At 48.3% G+C, this 24,623-nt stretch overlaps 1 protein-coding gene across 6 annotated transcripts in view; it reads right to left on the bottom strand.

The window, feature by feature from the left end:
- The window catches only part of RNF111 (ring finger protein 111), a 399,764-nt gene that overhangs the window by 87,783 nt on the left and 287,358 nt on the right, over window positions 1-24,623 (bottom strand). For 4 of the 6 annotated variants that reach the window (XM_078685178.1, XM_078685180.1, XM_078685182.1 and 1 more), the window contains exon 7: window positions 21,102-21,357. In XM_078685178.1, coding sequence (XP_078541304.1) covers window positions 21,102-21,357 — 256 coding nt within the window. The remainder of the gene's footprint in view (window positions 1-21,101; window positions 21,358-24,623) is intronic. The other 2 variants (XM_078685179.1, XM_078685181.1) reach the window with 1 other exon arrangement.

The raw sequence follows: 24,623 nt of genomic DNA, 5'->3' as shown, positions 1-24,623 counted from the left end.
ACACTGATAAGAATGCCTTTTCAAGCCCCCAAAAAATTAACAACACAAACGCAAGCCAATTCCAAGAAGTCCCCCAAAAAAACACAAACAAAATAAACAAGAATCACATGAAGCCCGGCATCCACGAACGGTGTGACAAATGCAGAATGCCTGCAAACAAACTCCTGTCGGGTGAATGCGTAGAGGAAGTAAAGCTTCATTTTAGAAAACAGGGGCAGAAACACATCAGAGCACAAGCAGAGGCAGGAAACAATTCAAAACACAAACAACGAAACAATGGAAGCGTAAGGGGACTGTATTTCGTCGCTGCTCCTCAGCTAAAAACGGAAATGACGCATTAGCTGTGCAAACAAGTTAGGAGGAAGCAAAGAAGAGAGACACTGAAGTGAACCTACGGTAGGCAGAAGGATTCACTGAGGCAGGATCACAGTCATTTTACTGACTACAGCCGGACTTGCAGGAAGCGCGTGCGCGCTGCCTAGGCTCGACCTAAAAACCATCAGTGGATTGGTTTATTCTTGGATAGAAACCGAATGGATTCAATACATTAAAAAAATATATATCATTTAAAGAATGTCTTATATTCAGTTTGACAGACCACGTTACAGCGCACACGTTTACAATGCATACCATTACAACACAAGTAATTACAACGACTTGCTCTGGGGGGCGCTAGAGTTTGGAATAGTATAAGTTACTATTCCAACTCCAGTCTGTGCAACAGTAGGGAAAGTGTTGGATTTAAAATCCAACATCTTTGGCTGCCTAGAGCAATCGGTGTAACGACTTGTGTTGTAATGGAATGTGATGCAACAACGCTGTAGTTGCAATGACCACGTTGTAATGGCATGCATTGTATCGACTTTGTTGTAACCGATGTTTACCGTTGCGGCACAGTGCAAGTGAAAGGGTGTCCATAAAGTGCATAAGTGCTATACAAAAAGCTAATTTATACAAATGACTGATGAGGATAAATGGATGTTTTAAAGCACTCAGGGTAGAAGTTATCCTAAATCAATAATAAAAAAAAAAGTCAACAAAAATAGTTGTTGACGTTTCGACCCCTCAAAAGGATTATTTAAACAAGGGTCATCAGCACGACTGAAGAAAATGATTGAACCACTTGGAAGAATCAAGTTTAAATAATGTGTGTGAATTCTTTGGGAGCTAAAACATAACTCTGCATGTATAGTTTTATTATAACATACCAAAGAATTGTGACAGTAATAACACAAATTAATTGTGTGGTGCAATGGGGAGTCACTTGGAACGATCATTGTAGGCGTGTGGCTCTTGGTCAGTAGCCTGTTTATTGAGAAAACAATTCATTAAATATTCAATAGGATAATGCAGGATTTTATGTTTTGACAAATATAGATAGGACTTGAAAGGTTTTTTATAGTGCTGGCTAGACCAGAGGGTAGCAGAGCGCTTTACATGAGCAGAAACAGTTTAAGATAAAAACAGTTGTTCAATAACATAAAACTAAGACAGGCAAAACTAAAACATATCAATTCATAAATGGGCAAAAAGCTATTTACATGAGTAAAGGCAGTAAAAAAACTTTTACACGGTAACAAGAACAACTCAATATTGAAGCGGGTAAAGAAACCGTCAAAGGATCAGTACGACTATTTAGGCCATCTCTATAACAGGTAACTTGTGTGGCAAATGGAGAACGTCACACCCCGCACTATGGGCAGGGAATTCCTTTGGTGTTTGCATCTGAGGAATTACCTTCTCTGGAAGAATTTCTCTACCAGCCTTAATGTGACCAGTGTAAGGATACAAGTTAGCCAATCAAAAGGACGGCAAAAAGATTATGCTCTAGCGGAGAAGCAAACACAAAAAGAGGAAGGTAAGCAATAGAAAAGGATCAAGAAAACGACTAACAAATAAATCAACCAACAAACAGCAATGGGCGGGCTAAATTTCACTGTATGTTTTTGATACGGGTGGTGTGGCTTAACTCAAGAGACAGCTAAAAGGTGTCTGGTAGGCGAAGCTTAAAATGGGCTTTGCACTTAATGGGTTAAAATTTCAATGGTCAAAATTAATAAATACTTGCGAAGACTAGACCAATTTGATTTACCAATGCTAGTTTTAAGGGTGCAAGTCAAGATTCTTTCACTTGGACTCCAGGTTACTGTCACCGTTTAAGAACTGTGGCTGTCTGTCATATCATGAGACTCCAAGCAAGGAATATTTAATAGACTATCTCTGGTTACAACTTCTGTCCCACAGCCCACATGCCTCGAACCATAAAGTTACTTTTAGTCATAGTTCTTAACCAATAATATTCCCTCTGAATAAAAGGTAGAATATATCTCAGTGCTTGAGCTAGATTTCTGAAAACAAATGTAAAGACCATTTCCCATGTCTCCCGCCATATTCATAAAAGGAAGCATGCTTAAACAGCAGCATTTACTGTTTTTCGTTTCTTTTTTAAACCTATTAGTGAAAAAACGAATTTAGTAGAAAAGCATCACTCAAAATAGTTTAAGTAAGGTACACTACAAAGAGGAAATGGCATCCAATGTACACCCTGCACAAACACAACTCTTATTAAGAACCTAAGAAGCCTGCATTAGCCCATCGCGTCCAGCAGGGTGTCAGGCAGTTTGGTTTTTAGAACATAAGTATGTTTAAATTGAGTTACAAGTTCAAGATCTGTGGGCAAGGTTTTATGACTTCAAAAGGAATACCCATGTTGAACTAGAATTACAAGTAATATTTCATTCACCATGGGATTCCCCATCTGATATTCAAGAAAAGGTATATTTGAGTATTAAGCTAATTCACCATTAAAAGTATGATCAGGGTCACAGATTCGAACCTTTACCATATCTATTCACTCCAACCAAAAAATGCTTAGTGAATGGACCAATCTACAAATGGTCACTTTCCTAGGTAAAAACCTGGTGCAGTGCTCATCATGGTTGCAGTACTGTCATTTCCCCTGCTGGAATAAGCCCTGGGCTAACCAGATAACTAGAAGAAGTAATAATACTGGAAATTATCCTTAGGTGAAGGGTATTTAAAAGCTGCCAACCAGATCTGGCACCATGATTAACAAAGAGTTGCTTGATGTTGTGGAACTCTTCAGTCCTATCTAAATAATATTTTAATGTCCTCTTAAAATTGAGAGTATGCACAAATCTCTCTGCCCGGTATGTAGGGTTCAGGAAAAAGTTAAGCAATGAAACTATCTGGTATAAAAGGAAGTCCTAAACAACTTTGAGTAGAAATAAAGGATGAGTTTTTAGAGACAATTTCGTATGATGGAAACCCCTTTACTGCTCAGCCATGCTAAGTACTTAAAGCTTGCTCACCCTTCTAGATGAATTAACTATCACTAGGAAGTCATCTTTCACAAAAGGCGATTTAATTCCGTTTTGTTCAGCAGCTCAGATTGAGGCATGACCAGTTTGGGGAGGACCGTGTTCAATTCCCCAAATGGAGGAGGTCTTCCAATTGGAGGAAAATATTAAGACCCTCCATAAAATCCTAAATCACCGGAACAGTGAAGAAGGATGCCTGAGACTTATGATAAGCTGCGATGTCAGTGAATGCCAGTCTTCTGTACTGTTTCATTGCAATAACAGAACAAAGACAGAAAAAAGAAGAAATAGAGCTACATGTATGACAACATAAACTTTACAACATGCATGTAGTTACAATAGGGAATACACCTAATGAGTAACAGATTCAGCCAGACACCCAGGATCAAGCATTGACGTGCCCAGCTGAGGAGTATTACTTAGTTGGCAGAAATAGGTGATACCAAAGGTGGGCTTGTGATATCAGTAGCCAATTGCACTCCAATAGAAGGATATTGTAAACTAGACTTTGCCAGGTTAGGAAGATTAGTCAATACAATCTCTTCCTGGCATGTTCTTAGATCCACTAGCTGTTGATGCACAATTTGTAGAACCTCTCCCACTTGAATGTAAGTGAAGGCATGGTAGAAGGATGCTCCGTCTCCCTCAGACCAGCCATGCAGTCTTGAAGCAACTTCAAGCTTCCATATTGCAGGACTACAAAAGACAGGAAGTAATTATTGAGTAATCTCAGATTGGGATGAAAATTCCTGCCCGATATCCTGGACAGAAGATGCAATCTCATCTTGAGACTCTAGTTAGGCAGAATGGACCATCTGAAAGTCTCGGTCCAATCACGATTATCCCCAGTTTGGTACCATGAGAGATTCGGGCCAGAGCAGGGGGGTAGGCCATTAAAATCTTCTGAGGATACAGGGAGAAAATTCTGGACATTGTGCCCCAATGATAGTTTATGTAATACATGTTCGAAATGTTCCATCTGAAGAAAAGGAGGACCGGATTTGATAGTTTGTTACCTAAGACTGAGATGTGAGCAAAGGACTATTCCTGCTGCTTCTTCTTGAAACACCACTTTTGGAAATGCTACAAATGCTGACTTTAGTCCAAATGAAAAACTTTGAATATATAGTGATTTTGCTGATTTTTTATTTCATGAGAAATATGAGGCTTGCAGAAATGGGTACATGGAAATAAACATCCTGCAAATCTATGAGCATATTCAATCAACCGACTAAAGAGGAGAAAAATGTAATGGAGAACCAATATCATGAAGCTTTGCTTTTCGCCCATTTTTGCTTTTTCCCCAAAATATAAACTGGGTTGATAGTCTTATTTGGGACCTTTCTACTTGATAAGGAAGTAACAGAAGTAAACTCTTAATTCGACTGATATTTATACACTGACTCCATTGCTCGTTTCTCCATGAGCATCGAAGTTGCAGGTCTGGCCCTGCAGCATAGCAGGATTCTGTACCCATTCTGCACAATATCTAGCACCTAGAGGAGAGGAGTTGGCCAAATGGCTAGGGCGGTCGCCCTGGAATCTGGGGAACTGGGATAGAGTCTCGGCAATGACGATGAATATCCTGTTATGCTGGGCAAATCACTTAATCTCTCCGTGCCAACAAAACAAAAAAAACAATGTGTCCTCATGTAACGCAACTGGTGCTACGTAAAGCGCTCCGATATCCGATTCGGGTCAAGTTTGTGCTATATAAAATTCCGGATAATTATTATTATTTTTTTTAAATAGCATCCATTTGTTTTTCATAGTTTGCTGCCATGCGGGGAGATCGTTGAGACATTCCCACCCACAGGGGTGGCTTTGTTTGGGGCTTACCTGAAGCAGCAAAGGGCGGATGATGAGTACTACTTCATCAATAAGATACTTGTTTTCAGAATTGCTGTTGTTGCTGCTGTTTTTTGCTCTTCCACAAAATAATATAGGAGCGTTGCTGTGCTTTTCAAAGGAGTGAAACTGGATTTATGGATATTCCTTCCACCTCTATAAACCCAAAGACTACAAAGACTGAGCCTCAGACTTAATTTCCTGGCTTTCTTCATCACCTTGACAGCTGAAAAGATCAGAGCCATTTAACAGCAATTCCAACATCTTTTGATGTGCCTGAAAGCATAATGATGTCAGTCTAAGCCATGAAGATCACCTTACACAAACTCCATGGCAAAGTTTGCAAGAGCTGCAGTGTCCCATGATACTCCACTGATGCTGTAGGATGTCAACATTCCTTCCTTGAAAAACTCCATTAGTTCTTCACTTTCCTCTCATGAGAGCTATTCCATAAATTAACTCATAGAATTCCCTAACATAGCAGTTATATAGGCTTAACAAGGCATAGGAACTAGCAGCTTCAACAATGCTTTTTGAAGTCTGATAACCCTTCAATCCGAAATCATTTCATCTGCTGTTCTCCTTCTCAGAAGGATTTAGAGATGTCGAGCACACCTTTTTTTGCTCCACACACTACTAAGGAATCGGCTGGTACCAAATTCTTTAGAAACCTGGGGTGCATGTCCACAATTTAGGTTTCCTTTTCCAGCTGCCTCTTCACTGCCCAAACTGAAAATGAGATTGTCAAAGTCTCCATTGTGAGAATCAATAATACAGGAACAACTGCACAAGACTGCAGCTTAGTGTAGATTGCCTGAAAATTAATTGAAATATTGACTTCTGGAGTGGAGGTCTGAAGATTAATCTTCTTCGCAACCAGACCTATGAGGCCCATGTATTGTGAAACCTATTCTGGACCCTCTTCTCTGCATTGTTTAGAAGACTGCAGAGATGGAGATCTTTCTCTGGATTTTCAATGATTCATCACTCTAGGCCTGACATCCTCTTGACAAGGTGGAGGAACGAGCTCTAGAGTCTCAAAAAAGGCTGTTGAGTAGATGAAACTCTGCAGTGAGGTTGGCACTGAGCAGGAGGTGCATGATAATCGTCCTCAGCTAAAACTGCGACCCCCACATCAGATGGCTCCAACAAAGAATGCGAGAAAAGGACAAATATCTTTATGGACAGATAACACCATCATTACAGCTGAGAAAGGAAAGATTCTTAGCTTAGAGACTGGAACACCTCAAATGCGGCAATATCCCTAGACATCAAGAGGTCCCTCGACATTGACACAGAAATCTCTTAACATATGTGTGTCTTAACATCTAACTTTCACTCGTTGATGTTGACCTCCTCAAAGGTGTTTGGGAGTGCATTCAGAAGTGGCAGAAGCATCCGCTTGGGAAGCAGAAAGGGTAGGATGATGAGCGCTGCCCCCGAAGTAGATGCAGGTGATGAGATTGTGCATATCATGTGCGCTTTCTTACTCTTGAGGCGAACGCCATTCCTGTTTCTCAGCCTTAAACATGAGATTTTGTTTACAAATCCTGTAGTCCTTTATATATTGAAAGACACAAACAGACAGACACCGTGCTTGACAATCCTCAACAACTTCCCTCCAAAGGCTAGGTATTTATCAAAAAGCAGCAACATACTTGTTTAAAAAAAAAAAAAAGAAAAAGCCCAGGGAGGTGAAAACCCCACAAAAACTGTCATGAAAACGCGATTTCCTCAGGAAAAGATGTTTAACTACAGAGAATTTCTAAGATGTTGTATCATGGCACAATTGGGAACTCAATCAAACCCAAGTGGTATACTTCTTTCATAATTGGAGCCGGCCAACTAATTACTTACCTGTTTGCCACACTGGTACACAAAATGCTATTATCACATCAGCAGGTTCAGGAAACCAAGCTCTGAGGGTGGTGCCTTTTTGATGACATGGTCGAACGTCTTCACTCAAGCTTTACCAATATTTCCCCTCATTCCCCAGCATGCTTAGGAAGGGAAAGGATGATCACTTTACTCCAGATCCTAATTGCTCTGGCATGACCACATCAGTGTTGGTACAATGACATGAGGCTGTACATATACCGAGAAATCCTCCGCTTAGACCTTAAGTCACTGCGCCCAATGGTAAAGTTCCTGACCACCTAGAATACAGTCATCTTGATATTACTTCAGATTGCAGGAATAGTTTCCAGCAAGCAGGTGATCAGTCAACAACTAAACCCTACAACCCTAAATGAAGACGATTCAGCACATGGTGCAAAGTTAAGGGCGCGTTAACCTCATCTGCATGTAGGTTCATCAGGTGCTACCATAAGTGCCAGAGCTGTACAAGATCGTGTTCAAGTATTCAGAGGTCAGAACTCGTTTGGCTGCAATCTCCAGACTTTGGAGGACAGAAGACTCATCCTCATCTTTGTTTTCATAGAGGATCATAAAACATTCTCTCTTTAGGGACATTCTTCAGGTGAAGCACTCCTCAATTTCATACTGTATTGAGCCAACTCATGCTACTTCTTTTTGAACCCAATCATAGCACAGACCTGAAATTCAAATCTGTGGAAGTTTGCACTTCTGCTCGCTCTCACCTCTACAATGGCTGTCACAGAATTAAGGCATTCACCACAAGGAAACTTACCACAGACAAAGGGTTTAGAATACAATCCAAAATACAAGCCAACATACCCAACAAACTTTCACCTGAGTAAACTTGTGATCCTGGGCCAGAGACGCGACTGAGCACCAGAGGCGGACGCCGCAGACTGTCGCGGGCCGGCGGCCATCTGCTGAGGTGAGCTGCGTGACCGGACCGCCTGGAGGGGCGACCCTATTGTGCTGCCAGACGACCGGAGCTCCGCGGATGGACAACAAGTAAGGAGAGGGGTGGCCGGGGATTCCCCCCCCCCTTCCCCCCCCCCCCCCCGATGACATGCGGCTTTGGTAATGGATGGAGGGTCCAGCCGCCATTTTGTCGTACTGTGTGTGTGTCCAGTGGCACGGGACTTGAGAAGATCGGCTGGAAACTGCCGTGGGCAGTGTTGCACTGAAAACGTGGCGGGTGGCCCCAGGATGTAAGGCGACATTGAAGGCGGCCCAAGCTAGGGGATTTCTGGCGACTCGGCAGGGGCATTAATCACTGCCGTTTGGCGTGGCGCACAGCACCAGGGATGCGCAGAAGTCGCTGATCTTGGAGAATACATGTAGGAGGTGTCCCACATTGCCCCGCTGCGCTGAGGCCTGCGCTGCGGCCGGACCCCCGCGATCTGGTCTGCCCCAAATAAAGCCTGATTATATGGGATGTGCGAGAGGTCGACTGACGCACACGCAAACAGCTGCATATATTGCGTGACCTGGCCAGCGATTGGACTTATCTAGCTGAGCAGGCTGTTGTGACGCACCGAAATATTAGGGGGCTAGACGCAAAACAGAACTGCAGGAAACATATGGCTGGCACAGTTCCCTGGTAGGGGCCCGTCTCTACTACTACATTGTTATAACTCTGGTTGCACGAACTGATGGGCGGCACCCCCGGAAGCACTGGCGCAAAAGTGTAGATAGCCCCACGCACATCCAGTTGGAGAGCTGGTGGCGAAACGCAGGCCACAGTCAATAGGCGCCACCCCCGGAAAGACGGCCTGGTTGTGCTTGGAGAACAAGTTACTTACCTTCGGTAACGATATATCTGTAAGAAACAGTAGTTAGTATTAGATTCCTTACCTTAGAATATCCCCAGGCGTCAGTCTGGATCCGGAAACTTTTGCGTAGCAGTACCCCTGCGCGTCGGTAGGCGTCGTCTGCAGGCGTCCCCTGCGGCTCCGCGTCGTCGGCGTCGTGCGCCGTGATGACGTCGCTGGAGTATATAGACGCCGCCTCCGCGCGCTGACGTCAGTTCTTTGCACACAGCTTTTCCGCGCCAGAACACGCAGAGCCATGTGAGAACCAACACTGGTGCCATTTGAAACTAGGGCCCTGAAAGGGATGTCCCTAACCCTAGGTATCAGTTCGCAGAACGGGGAGGATGGGCGGGGCGGTAAGGAATCTAATACTAACTACTGTTTCTTACAGATATATCGTTACCGAAGGTAAGTAACTTGTTCATCTGAAAGAAACAGGTTAGTATTAGATTCCTTACCTTAGAATAGATACCCCAGCAATACCAACCCCGGTGGTGGGTCTGCGAACCAATACAACCTACACCAGAAAGTCCTGGAGGACCGAACGGCCAAAGAAGCCATCCCTCCGGACTTGACCGTCCAGGCAGTAGTGCCTCGCAAAGGTGTGCAGCGAGGCCCACGTGGCCGCCTGGCAAATGTCCTGCAAAGGGACTCCCCGGCCCAGGGCAGTAGTAGCCGCCGTGGCCCGAGTGGAATGGGCCCTCAGCCCAACAGGAGGCTCCTTCCGAGCCAAAGAGTAGCATGCTTTGATGCACAGGACGACCCACCGAGAGATGGTCCGTTTCTGTACCGCCCTTCCCTTCTTCTCACCCACGTAGCCAACAAACAGTTGGTCATCCACCCGGAACTGGCGTGTGCGATCCATATAGAATGAAAGCGCACGTTTTGGGTCCAGACGATGGAGCCGCTCTTCATCCTTTGAAGGATGCGGAGGCGGGAAGAAGGAGGGCAAGGTGACGGACTGCCCAATGTGAAAAGCAGAGACCACCTTGGGCAGGAAAGAAGGTCTGGTCCGAAGAACCACCTTATCAGGATGAACAGACAAGAAAGGAGGTTGAACAGAAAGAGCCTGGAGCTCACTCACTCTCCTGGCAGAGGTGATGGCTACCAGGAAGGCCGTCTTTAAGGTGAGAAGACGGAGAGGACAGGAATGAAGGGGCTCAAAGGGAGCGCACATCAGGAAAGTCAAAACCAGGTTCAAGTCCCACTGAGGCATCACGAACGGAGCTGGAGGATACATGTGCGTGATGCCCTTTAAGAATCTTAACACAATAGGGGACTTGAACAAAGATGGCTGATCAGGTAGCCTCAAGAAGGCGGAAAGGGCAGAAAGATAGCCCTTGATAGTGCCCAGGGCAGAGCCCTGCTGGGCAAGGGAAAGGAGGAAGAGGAGAACCTCAGATAGAGGGGCAGAAAGGGGATCCACAGCCTTTGCTGTGCACCATGCCACAAATCTGTTCCACCGGCAGGCGTATACCGACTTTGTGGAGGGACGCCTGGCTGCCAGAATGACATCACAGACTTCAGGAGGCAAGTCAAATGGCCTCAACTGTCGCCGCTCAATCTCCACGCATGGAGGTGGAGACTGGACAGGTTCGGGTGGAGGACCGTCCCCTGCTGCTGCGACAGAAGGTCCTCCTGAAGGGGCAGGCGGATCGAGGGACCGACCGTCATGCTGAGTAGCTCGGGATACCAGTACCTTCGAGCCCAGTCCGGAGCCACAAGGATAACTTGGGCCCGGTCGCGCCTGATCTTCTTCAGCACTCTGGGCAGAAGTGGTATAGGCGGAAAGGCGTACAACAGACCGCAACTCCACTCGCGCCGAAAGGCGTCGCCGAGCGAGTGCCGTCTTGGAAACTCCAACGCGCAGAACTGATGACATTGCGCGTTCTCTTCTGTGGCGAATAGATCTAACCAAGGCTCTCCCCATTGCTGAAAGAGGCCTCTCGCCACATCCGAGTTCAGACGCCATTCGTGATCCACCGAGCACCGACGGCTGAGTTCGTCCGCCCTGGCGTTCAGAGAACCTGCCAGGTGTTGAACCGTCAGAGTCACGCCCTGACGTTCCAGCCATTGCCAGAGGCGCAGAGCCTCTTGGCAAAGGGTCCACGACCCCACACCGCCCTGTTTGTTGCAGTACCACATGGCGGTGGTGTTGTCCGTGAACACCTGCACTACACTCCCGTTGACAAAGGGGAGGAATGCCTTCAGTGCCAGGCGAATCGCCCGCAGCTCCAACATGTTGATATGGAGCCGGGACTCCGCCGGAGACCAGAGGCCTCTGATCTCCGCCTCTCCCAAGTGGCCACCCCAGCCTTGGAGGGACGCGTCCGTCACAACCACGTGCTCCGGCTGGGGAAGGGAGAGGGATCTGCCCCTGACCCAATCGCGGTCTGTAAGCCACCACTGCAACTGTCTCGCAGTGCCCTCCGAGATCAGGACATGGTCGGATAGGTTGCCCTGATGCTGGGCCCACTGAAACTTCAGGTCCCACTGCAGAGCCCGCATCCGCCATCTGGCGTGATGCACCAGAAGGATGCAGGAGGCCATCAGCCCCAGAAGCCGCAGCGTCAACCTGACCGAAACCCGGGATAACGGCTGAAAGATGGGAATCAGAGCCTGAATATCCCGGACCCGCCGTTCCGGGGGATAAACCCGAAACTGCGCCGAGTCGAGAACCGCTCCGATGAAAAGGAGCTTTTGAGAGGGACACAGGTGTGATTTCGGCACATTGATGGAAAACCCCAACTCGTGCAGGAGGTCTGCCGTCATCTGAAGGTGGTGGACGACTGTCTGGGGCGAGCCCGCCTTCAACAGCCAGTCGTCGAGGTAGGGGAAGACTGAAACCCCTAACCGGCGCAGATGAGCTGCGACCACCGCCATCACTTTCGTGAACACCCGTGGGGCGCTGGTAAGGCCGAATGGGAGCACGATAAACTGAAAATGCTCGTGGCCTACCGTGAACCGCAGGTAACGCCGGTGGGCCGGCAGGACGGGGATGTGAAAGTACGCATCCTGCAAGTCCAACGCTACCATCCAGTCTTGTGGGTCTAGAGCAGCCAAGACCTGAGCCAAAGTCAACATCTTGAACTTCTCCTTCCGGAGGAAGCCGTTGACGTTCCGTAGATCCAAGATAGGACGCAGGCCTCCCTTGTCCTTCTTGGGTACCAGAAAGTAGTGGGAGTAGCAACCACACCCTACTTCTGGCCCAGGAACGCGCTCGATGGCCCCCTTGGCCAAGAGGGCCGTAACTTCCTCCTGCAGAAGTGTCAAGTGGTCTCCCGACACACGGTGGTTCTGCGGTGGCATGGCTGGAGGAGTGGACTCGAAGGGGAGGGCATAGCCCCTTCGGACAAGCTGCAGCACCCACCTGTCCGATGTTATCGCGCGCCAGCGGGAGTGGTGATGGCGAACCCTGCCACCCACTGGCGTCACGTGAGCCCGAAAGCTCGGACTAGGAAGGCTTGGATGCCGCAGCGGAGGGAGGCGTGGACTGACCACGACGCTGGCCTCTACCGCCACCACGGCGGAAACCACGGGCGCCACCGCGCTGGGGAGCGCTCTGCGCCGCGTGGCTGGCAGCACGTGTGGGACCTCCTCTCCCTTGGCCACGAAAGGGCCGAAACGAACCCGTCTGCTGGCGCTGGGTCTGGGTCGAGAGACCCAAGGACTTGGCCGTGACCCTGGAGTCCTTGAAGCGCTCCAGCGCGTGGTCCGCTTTGTCACCAAATAGGCGACTGCCATCAAATGGCATGTCCATAAGCGTATTTTGGACGTCTGGTGAGAAGTTGGCAGATCTCAGCCAGGCATGGCGACGAATCGCCACCGTAGTGGACATGGCCCGTCCCAGTGAGTCCGTGGTGTCCAGACCACAACGGATCGAGTACCGCGCCGCATCCCGGCCTTCAACAAAGGCCCGGGTGAGCTTGTCCCGCACTTCCTGGGGGCATTGCGGCAAACACTCCTCGACCGTATCCCACAGGGAGTGGGTGTAGCGGCCCAAGAGGCACGCGGTGTTACAAGACCGCAGCCCAGCACTCAAAGAGGAAAACACTTTCTTTCCGAATTGGTCGTACCTCTTTGATTCCCGGTCGGGCGGAGCCGACGGAAATGCGGACTGCGAAGTGGAGGCCTGGATCACCAGACTCTCCGGGGAGGGATGGGTGGACAGGAAGGCAGGGTCGTCCGCGCAGGGACGGTGACGCCTGGCAACGTTCCGGTCAACCGGCGCACCAGAGGCGGGCCTGGACCAGGTGCCCAGAAGGACATCCGTCAGGGCCTCATTAAACGGCAGCAGAGGCTCCTGGGGGCATGACTGCGGTTTAAAAACTTCCGTCAGGATATTCGGTTTGACCTTCGCGACGGGGAGCTCAAGGTGTAAGGCCTTGGCAGCCCTCATCAGGACCACCGAATAGGCAGCACCCGCCTCGGACGCCACAGGGGACGGAGAGACAAACCCAGGGTTGGGCGACTCGTCCAGGCCACTGGCATCACCCAGATCACCTACCCAGTCCACATCGTACTGGCAGGCACGGGATAGAGGGTCCTCAGACCCCTCCCAACCCTCTCCATACTCCTCCTCGTCATACCCATATTCTGGGTCGACGATATAGACATCGGGGTCAACGGGCCCCATCGGCGTCGGGTCCGGCGTCGGCCGACGCCGGTCCGGCTCCGAGTCCGGAGTCGGGGAGGAAAGGGGGGTGGCGCCGCGCGGCGTCGGTGCCGGGGACCCGACGCCGGCCGGAGCCGACGGCGGAGTCGCTGCACCACGCGGGGGCGGTACCATGGGCTGGCCCACAGGAACCGACGCCGGAGAGGCCGGGAGACCAGCCGGCGACGAACCAGAGGGAACCAGCGGCGCCGGGGCCGGAGCCACCGGCGGCGCCGGGGCAGGAGCACCCGAACCGCTCGGGCCCCCAGACGGGACCGACGGGCCCGCAGGCGCCGAAGGCCCCGCCGGAGAAGACCTCGCCCTCATAGCAATGAGGAAGGCCTCGATCTCCTCACGCGACGCGCCTTCCCCAGGGACCGACAGGTGTGGGGTAGACGGCGTCGGCGACCCATGCGGGACCGCGGGGGTGGGGTCACCCGAGCCCCCGGCCGCAGCACGCGGGCGTCGGGGGGAGTCGGGGGTGCGATGGCGACGCCCCGACTTCTTGTGCTTACCTGACGAGCCGGAGGAATGGTGGCGACTCCCGGAGCGCCCATGGCGGCTCCGCGACCGCTCCCTCGACCTCCGACCGGACCGGGACCGCTCTCGACGCGGGGCCGACAACCGGAGCTCGAGAAGCTTGCGGGACCGCTCCCGCCTAGCTTTTCCAGTCAAGGCCCGACAGTCGACGCAGGACTCCACGTCGTGGTCCGCGCCCAGACACCGGAGGCAGAGTCGATGGTGGTCGGTGACCGACATCATGCGGTCGCACTCGTCACAACTCTTGAAACCGGGCATCCTACCGGCACCGTAAAGATCAATCAGTTAACAAAAAACTTGGTCAAAAGACCGGAGTACTGCTCTTCGGATCTGCGCTAACTGGCGCGGAAAAAAGAAGAACTGACGTCAGCGCGCGGAGGCGGCGTCTATATACTCCAGCGACGTCATCACGGCGCACGACGCCGACGACGCGGAGCCGCAGGGGACGCCTGCAGACGACGCCTACCGACGCGCAGGGGTACTGCTACGCAAAAGTTTCCGGATCCAGACTGACGCCTGGGGATATTCTAAGGTAAGGAATCTAATACTAACCTGTTTCTTTCAGATGGGGTGTGTCGCTGCGCACCTCTGGACAGGTGCTCTGTGCCCTGGAGACTGGGTGCCTGGCGTGAAGATGGGTAAGCCTGAAACGCGGCAACCGAAGATAACCTTCGAAAGGAAAACGAACAAGACTGGAGAAACTGATGGTGGCCCACAGGACCAAGCCAGGGGACTCGCGGTATCAACATCACCTGAAGATGATATCCGCTCCATGTTCAAGGAATTGAAGACCAGCCTGCAAGGTCTCGACACCAAAATGGATTCTCTGGCTGAACGAATGGATCGCATCACTCAGCGAATGGACAAACAGGAGGGCCGGGTCAGTGTGCTTGAGACGAGAGTCACTGAAACGGAAGAAAGTCAGACAGTATTGGACAAAAAATTACGTGGCATGGACGGTGTACTCCAACTAATCAAACAAAAGAACGAAGATTTAGAAGCGAGATCGCGCAGGAACAACGTACGCATTACAGGAATTGCGGAGTCCACAGACATACAGAACATGAAAAAATACATAGAGGAGATGATGAAAGAACTCTTTGGACCGGAACTGTCGACGATGTTCCTCAGAGCGCGCGCACAGGTCCCTTGGTCCGTGGCCGAAGCCGGGGGCTCCGGCGCGATCAAAACTGGCGAGAGTGCTCAACTACAGGGATCGAGACACAATCTTAAAGCTCGCCAGGGAAAAGGGCGATATACAATATAAAGGCAACAACATCGCCCTTTATCCAGATTTCACAATGCAAGTCCAAAACGCACGCAGGGAATTTATCCCTGCTAAGAAAATTTTCCAACAGATTGGCACCCGCTACGCGTTAATATACCCTGCAAAACTCAGAATACAGGGCCACGGTAAACCCATGTTCTTCACGGACGCAAAAGGCTGCTCTTGCATAAGCAAAACAAATGGCCAAAGAGCATAAACAGCATGAGGCGGGGCCGGACTCTCAGCAGGACAGACCCCTTAGTGACATTGAATGAACTCGAGAAGCACGACGCATTGCAGGATAAGATAAGTGACTACTATTGATGCCTGATGTGTGTGTGGGTGGGTGGAGGAGGAGTGGGACGGTGCCCCGCCCCCCGTGGTTCATGACCCAGTCGCTTCTAAGTATTTCAATGTACCATTGGTTGGGTGCGCGATTGCCCAGCACACTAAACTTCATATGTGGGCCGAGTGCAGGTAATGGTCTGCATGCCTCATATTCGGCCACTCTGCCATGAGTGCAGGGGAGTATAGCTGACCGACTCATGTACCCCTCAGGGAAGACTCCAGAGTGTTCACAACCCTGGTTAAAAAGTTACTGGGGGGGTGGGATGGGGAGGGTATGGCCACAACCTGATTGGGGGGTTGGTGTGGGAGGGGGAGGAAATTGGTTCAGTTTTCCAAGTTAGAATTGACACACATTGCACTGCCACGTATGCATCCAGAGACACAGTGGACTGGGCCGAAAACGCACATACATTATCATGCGAGTGCTGTAGATGCCGGATTCTAATGTTATGTCTGACAACGCTGTACGAATGGCATCACTTAAATGTTTAACCTGGAATTTGAGAGGTCTAAATGATCGGCGGAAGGTGAGGTTGATACAATCGTACCTGTCAAGAAAAGAGATAGACATCTGCTTGTTGCAAGAAACCCATTTGCGCGAGGGCGTGGCAGATACCCTAAGGAATGCACAGTGGGGTGTGATTGTTGCGACAGGCTACTCGTCCTACTCTAGAGGGGTTGCTGTACTCATCCGTAAAGGGATCCCATGGAAAACATATACAACCGTAATTGACAAGCAGGGCAGGTTTATCCTAATACACGGTACGCTCCATGGCACCCCTACGGTGATTGTAAATGTATATGGCCCTAACTCCGATAGTCCTGAATTCTTCTATGATGTCTGTCAGAAGATACAGTCGTTTATGCCGGTGACACTTCTTTGGGGCAGGGACTTCAATGTGGTGCTATCATCGTTGCTTGACAGGGAGGGTGCCACTCGTGAACATCATCCTAGAGCTGCTCAGGTGTTAAGGGATATTATGCAAGATCTACTTTTGGTGGACACATGGAGGGAGATGCATCCCAAGGACAGGACAGGCACATGCATCACACACCACAGGCAATCGTGGTCACGGCTGGATTACTGGCTCATGTCAAAGTACATCCACGCCCACGAGGCTAGCGTAGAACATCTCCCGCGCACATTCTCTGATCATGCTCCTATGGTGGCAAGCATACGCATCCCGGCTCAATACCTGCAGCCGTTCACATGGAGATTCCCATCGGGTGCATTACTTGATCAGGTCTTCCGAGAGGGCCTTAGAGAAAAGATGGAGGATTATTTCACACTAAATGAGGGCACGGTAGACTCCCCTGGCACACTTTGGGAGGCATTTAAGGTGGTTATAAGAGGCGACTGCATAGCCTTAAAGACAGGAGTGCTGAGAGACATACGTGCCACGCTGGGTAGACTAGAGACTGAAATAGGCTCCTTAGAAAGAGACTTTCAGATTCGTACCTCTGCGGCCACAGCAGCATCGATCAGAACCAAATTGACAGAATTTCAAGAGAAAGCAGAGAGGGAAACGGCTTATTTACATAAATACGTCCAGGCTAGGCGGTATGGGGAGGGAGACAGGGCAGAGAAGACACTGGCAGGGCTGCTGCGGGCGCCGAAAGGCACTGACTTTATCACGGAATTGCAAATCGGGGATGGGGACACAGCTCGCACACCTCAACATATACTGTCAACAATGGCTGGCTATTATGAAACATTATACTCTACATCTGTGAACCCATCGGAAGATGACATAGTGAGGTACCTAGACACACTTGCGCTGGCATGGTTCAACGATGGAGCGCGTGAGTATATGAATCTGCCGATAACAGTGGAAGATGTACGACAAGTAATCAGCAGTATGCCGACAGGCAAGGCCCCAGGGGCCTGAGGCTGCTTTTTATAAAGAATATGCTGACCTCCTAGCTCCGCGTTTATGGCAGGTATACATGCAAGCCATAGAGACGGGTGCATTACCCCCTACTCTGAAAGAAGCTATAATTGTTGAGTTACTGAAACCAGACAAAGATCAGACATCCCCAGACTCATATAGGCCACTATCGCTTATAAATCTAGACGCAAAAATATATGCCAAGCTGTTGGCAAACAGACTACAACCCATGCTTCCAAAAATAGCGCTTCCGGACCAGTCCGGTTTCATACCTGGCAGGGCTACATCGCATAACCTGCGGACCCTATTCGGAGTTTTACATTACCTAGCACCACAGGTGCAGGCAGTGGTGGCCCTCCAGGACGCCACCAAGGAAATATTTGTTTATTTTATTGTCCCGTATGGGCCTGAGACTCCCTTTTATACAACAAATTCAGGTTCTATACCATGAGCCACGAGCTAGGGTTCGGATAAATGGGCAGATATCAGACTCTTTCTCCATAACACGCGGAACGAGGCAAGGATGCCCGCTATCGCCTCTACTATTTGCCATTGCCACAGAGCCTTTAGCGGCAAGATTGCGGCAACACCATACACACAGAAGTATTGGCTTCACTTCCAGGGGCCTTTGTACGCGGATGACATGTCCATCTACATGGTGGATCCTGCGGACAATTTCAACCCACTTATGCGTGGAATTATCAGATATGGGGGACTCACAGGCATACAAATAAACTGGGCAAAGTCCACCATACTTGCACTGACGGATAAGACGTCACGTTGTGAAACAGACTTTCCGATACGGTGGGTGGAGTCCGGCACTAGATATCTCGGCATCATTGTAAGTAGATCCATGCATGAACTGTGGCTCGATAATTATGGCAGGGTGATGGACTGGATGGAATCCAAGGTGCAGAGCTGGAGATGCCTCCCACTGTTACTGTTAGGGCGCATAGCGCTTACAAAAATGGTCATTCTCCCCAAACCATTATACCTCTTTGTAAACATACCGATGCCACTCACGGTGCCCTTCTTCAGACGTTTGCGAACAGCGGTGCTGGAGTTGGTGTGGGCAGGGCGGCAACCTCGGGTGTCCTGGAACTTATTGACACTCCCCTTCGACCAGGGCGGACTGGGGGCCCCAGATTTCGAATTATATGCTTACAGTGCTCAGGCGCAGTTCCTTCACTTCTGGCATCACCCAACGCCGTTCCAGCCGCATGTTGCAATTGAGATTGATAGGTCTGCACCGACCCCCTTGCACGCGGCGGTGTACCAGAGGTATAAACGTCCGCAGGGTGAAATAGACACAGTGGCGGCGACCAGATGGGCCTGGAAAGGTATAGCTAAGAGAGCGGGAGTAACTGAATTGTACGCCCCGTCTATGCCCCTGGAAGGAAATCCGCTGCTTAACCCCATGACGGACAGAGCTACCGCTATTCGAGCTAAGATACATGGACTGGAGAAGGGAAGGGACATTTCTGACACTACAGCATATGTGCCATGATGAGACTCCCTCCGTGTCGGACACATTGCTCTACTACCAGATTAGATCGGCGTGCAAAGCCCGATACATAGAGTACCCCAGAGAGCCACACTCCCTCCCTGCTTTAGAGAAGGTCTTGGCTAACTCTTCCTCTAAAAAGCTAATAACGCGCACATATAGTATCACTCAAAAAACTTCTCCTGTAGCGACCTATACGTCCAAAGATAGTTGGGAAGCGGACATGGGAACAACGATCACAGACCAACAATGGTCTTCCTGCTGTGTGCAGCTAGAACGCCTATCACCGAATTACAGACTCCGATTGATTCATTTTAACTACCTGCACAGGGTGTATCGTACACCAACGCAACTAAACCGAATGAACCTCAGGACAGACTCCAATTGCTGGCGCTGCAGATGCGCAGATGCAACATTCCTCCACTTGGCATGGTCCTGTAGGGAGAACGCTAACTTCTGGAAGGACGTATTCAGACACATAGGAGATATTGTGCACATTTTGATCCAGCCTACCCCACTGATGGCGCTTCTGGGTTATGTTCAAGAGATACCCGTTGGCTCTCGCAAGGATGTCGGCCTAATAGCTGTGTATCGCAATATCAGATCCGAGCCTCAACGCTGCCGGCCCCCTGGTTGTAGGCATATCGCAGCTGTGTAACCTGTGCAAACAAGTAATAAACATTGTTTAAAAACAAAAAAAATACATGAATGATGGAAACCACAGCTGTACTGTATGCTGGAGTGTCTTTAGAGGACATTTACCATGCAGCCACATGGAAAAGCATGCATACCTTCACCTAGCATTAGCATTACTGCCAGCATGTGAATGTAGCAGCTGCCTCTGCAGTGAGACAGTTTTACACAACCTGTTTAAAGAAGGTGAGCCCGCTTCTTGCTTTAATCAAATATTATATACTGCTTGCTACTCAGATTCAAAAAGAGATTAGTTACTCAACTGAAATTCCAGGTCTCCAGCATGGTATTTTACATACATTCACATACAATCCTACCTCCTCTCCTGCCAGAGACTAACTTCGATCATACATTCTCTATACACTTGTGCTATGAAATCCTTGCAATGGTAGCATGTAGTGGGGGAAGAGAAATCAGCACTTCCACCTCACAGGCTGAAGATCTGGTTGGTTAAAATGAGGTGCATGAGCAACTAAAACTTAGTTCTTGAACTCTACAGCCATTTAACCCTGGTTACCGTTATTTCCAGCTACCAGGGATTTTGATGACAGGCAATCATTTAAACATGTGAATTTATGAAAGCTCTAATGCTGGAGAATTGCATGGTCACATTAAAAGGTACTTGCAGCATATGCAGGATGGCAAGTAATCCAAAGAAGCTAGTCAGATGAATATCGTAATAGTTAAGAGCAATCTTAAATCTTGAAGACCATCTTAAGAGCCACCAAATATCAAGTTTTGATGTTGAGAATATGAAGTACGTATTTCAGCGTGTTGCAATTAGTGAAAATGTGGTAAGCAGCAGTCATTGAAATCTAATGTCTGCAAATACAAGCAAAAACGTTTTGTTCTGGCAACATTTAAAGTTGTCAAGCACACCCACATGAAGTGGTATCGTTACCTATCCTAGAACTTTTTTGGGGATGAATCAAAAATATACCAAAAATGTTTAAGATCATTCTAATGGGTAAAATAAAGTTCACTTTAAGTCAGTAAAAAAAGAAATAACCAAACATTCACACAACCATAGCAAGGGAAAAAAATACACAGGTGGCGAGAGGGAAGATATCAGTACTAGAATTTTTTTTAAATTAAGCAAAACCAATAACAAACAGCCAATTTCCCTACTTTGAGAGCAGCGAAATAAAAATAAGGAAGTGGTTGCAGGTTAACAATAGAGGGAGAAACGTGTAACGTCAGCACATTCAGGATAATTCACGATTGTAAATAGCCGGCAGACAACTGAATGAAAAAGAGTTGAATGAAATAAGAATACATAGTAGGTTTGTTTTCTGTTACCCAATATTCAAATGATAAATAATTATACTTACAGGGGGAGTGCATATAGTGTCGGCATGATGAAAGTGCAGCTTGAGGAGGAGGCTGAGGCTGTGGTTGGGCAACCAAACTAGATCCATATCCATCTATTGCTATTTGCTGAGTAGGAAGCACACTACCCTGATGCCCGTAGACTGCAGATCTGGAGGTAGAACTAGGACAGCAAGGATCGAATGCAGATGCTCCATGAAAACCACCACTTCCATGGCTTCTGATACCATTACTACTTAAATCAACTGGCAATGCCTGCTGCGAGGAAGAAAATGAAAACCTTTAGAGGACTGGAAATTTCATAAGCAAAATAGCACTGAATATAAGTGAGACAAGTGAAATGTTAGAATTATTTAGCTATAATTCAATGAATCAAGCATTTATTAAGCGCGACTACTCACCCGTAAGGGTCTCAAGGCGCTGGGGGTGGGGGTGTGCAGAATCCAGTCCATCAAGAAGGGGGTCCGCCGAAGAGCCAGGTCTTGAGGTCTCTTACGAAGATGGGGAGCAATGTTGTCTGTCTGATGTGGAGCGGAAGGGTGCTCCAGGCCTTGGCCGCTAGGAAGGAGAAGGAGCATCCTCTCGACATAGGAGAGCTGGGCTGATCGCAGGGTCGTTTGGGGTGCGTGGAATTTGAGTCAGCTGTTCATGTATGCTGGTCCGGTGTCGTGGAGGGCCTTGTGTGCGTGGGTAGCATCTTGAAGGTGACTCTTGCCTCGATGGGGAGCCAGTGGAGTGTGCGCAGATGCTAGGAGATGTGGCAGTGTTTTGGCAGGCTGAAGACCAGTCTTGCGGCGGCCTTCTGCATGTTCTGTAGCTTGCGGTGAGGTTTTTGTTTATTCCGGCGTAGAGTACATTGCCGTAGTCGATTCTGCTAGTGATCAGGGCGTGAGTGATGGTCTTTCTGTGTTCAAGGGGAATTCAAGGACCTAATTCAAATATATCTGTACATTTCCTCAGTACTGGACACCTAATTGAGATTTACACAAACGTCTGCATACCTCTAAAATAAAAATAAAGAACATCTCTTTACATGGTTCTAGTACAGATCAATAGTTAATAACTACATTGGCTGAACAACTAGAGCAGAAAGAAAAGATTAGTACCTTATTGTAATAACAGCATTGCTGCTTAAAGCCATTCTAGACTCGCATGATGCGTGTTATCCCACTATCTAGTGACTGGGTACGAAATAGCCCATGTTTGCTGGATATTAAAAGGTCGAGATGTCATCTGCTGTCTAGAGCAGAATGACCAATGAAGATGTTAGCATAGAAATCGCAACGCCCCCCAGAAACCATTGTGTCTGATGAAATCTTTTGCTACTCTTGCAGATGTTCCACTGCCACAGTGGCTGATGGAGTAGAGGAATGAGGGAGTCACTGCTTTCCTGAGTGAGGTTTCCCTGCAATCGCAGAGGTTTGTTGATCTACTAATCCCTCTTGACTACACTGTTACCTCTGCTGGTGGTGTAACTGACAACACTGAGGGGCTGACCACTCTCCTGAGTAAATCGAAGGTCTTATGGTATAACAGTGTTGCCTCAGAAAGAAGGGCTGTGAATGTATTGTTGTGTTTCAGTTTTCAGACCAGGCAAATAAGAGACAGAAGGTACACTATGATGATAAACTATGGCAAGAACTGTGTGTTCCCAAGTGGGGTGAGTCTGCAGCTGCACTGATTATTTGGTTTGATATAATTATTTCCTCAGCAATGGTTTCATTAAATTCCCCACTCGTTAAGAGAACCTCAATAAGAAGTGCCAAAGAGATTATTCATATTGCCCTAGTACAGCAGTCACACGTGTGCCTTCATTAAGGAAGCTGATGTGCCACATATTATGCGGCCCACAAACTTGGTCTTTACTTTCTTTGTCTGGAGATACCACTGACAAAGAACCAGAGGCATGAATTTTCCTTGCTGATGTAACAATGACTGAATTAGGGGGAGAAATAACTTTGAGAAATAGAAGGCCTTGTCCAAGTGGCCTGTATTTCTTCATGAGAAGTGCTGGGGCAGTCTCTGTTGTTGCTGGAGCGAGGAAGAAGTCCAGGACAGGTTCCAGAAAGCCTGGAACTAAGGGACACATGGGACAAATGCAGACTTCAAATGAAGTGGTTTTAAACTTACAGAAGTCTTCACCAGTGCTGTAGGCATGGGTTGTAGATTGTTTAGCTACACCTCTGATTAAGATTTTATTTAAGGTTTTAATTTCCTCTATTAGAAATAGTCTGGCTGGAGAACAGTCCGACAGCATAGGCAAACATCCACAAACTGAGGATGGTGAAGTGGATGAAGTCCTAGGAGTCCAGGAGACAGAGTGAGATCTTCATCTATTGGCAAAGCAGTGCCACCTAGGTGTATATGATTGCTTGTGGGAACATTTCAGAAGGTGATCTATGGTGTCTGTGACTAGAGAACAAGCACTTCTTGGAGAGGAGCTAGAGTAATTATCAGGAGTCTCAGAAGTCGAGCTGCTGTATGAACAGGACTTTGAAAGGGAGGAGGAACCACACCCATTTCAAAGACACAATACCACTCAGCAGACTAGGGAGGGAGTATCCTGTGGAGGTATACTTTGCTGGGTGGTAGTGTGGCCCTCTTTCAGGCGTTTCAGAGTGCCCCGAAGGGAAGTGTCTTTGCTAATGATTTAATGGTCTGAGATCGAGAATGGGCTTCAGGGATCCATCTTTATTGGGTATAAGGAAGCATAGTGAATATAATCCTATCCCCTGAAATTGTTGTTGAACTGGTTCTTCTTCTCCCTTTTGTAACAGAGCGGTTATCTCTTGTTGCAGGACGATTTGATTTTGTGTGGATAGTTGGGTTTGTGAGGTGGAATATTTGGAGGAGTTGTTATGAGCGCCAGACAATAACCATGTTGGATAATGTCCAAGACCCATTGGTCTGTTGTGATTGATTTACAATTGCTGAGAAAATGTTGAAGACGGCCCAAGACAGGTGTTAAGTGGTCTCGGAGAATGGTAAGGCAGTCATTGCTTGTTATTGGCATTTGAGGAACGGGTATGGTGACCTCTGCCTCTTCCTTTAAAACTATTTTCTCTATAAGAACCCCAGTAGAATGTTTTAGACATAGAGGTTTGTCCCTGATTTTTGTATGGTGATCCTGAGGTGTCTGTAGTAGCAGATTTTGCACCTTGTTTGTAATTGGGCCTACGAAAAGAAGCACAGCACGTGTTCGTTTGTAGAGCTCCCATTGATTTTGCTACCTCAGTGTCAGTCTTCATCTTTTCAAGGGCTGTGTCCACCTGAGGGCCGAAAAGATGCAATTTATCAAAAGGGACATTTAACATGGCTTGCTGTACTTAGGGCTTAAATCCTGACAACCTTACCCATGCATGCTGGTGTTTATACCCCTTTGCATCGGTGTCTTCTGCACCTAGTGCACATTTAATATAATTGTTGGTAATAAGTTTACCTTCATTTACTATTTCTTGATCCCTTTTTCGATGCTCTCCTAGGAGATGTTGGAGGAGACCCTGAATTACACTGCAGTAGGCTCT

Source organism: Lissotriton helveticus, chromosome 3_2 (assembly GCF_964261635.1).
Source record: "Lissotriton helveticus chromosome 3_2, aLisHel1.1, whole genome shotgun sequence".
In the NCBI taxonomy this organism is placed as follows: Eukaryota; Metazoa; Chordata; class Amphibia; order Caudata; family Salamandridae; genus Lissotriton; species Lissotriton helveticus.
Note: the sequence above shows the minus strand (reverse complement) of the source record. Positions and strands in the feature narration are given on the sequence as shown.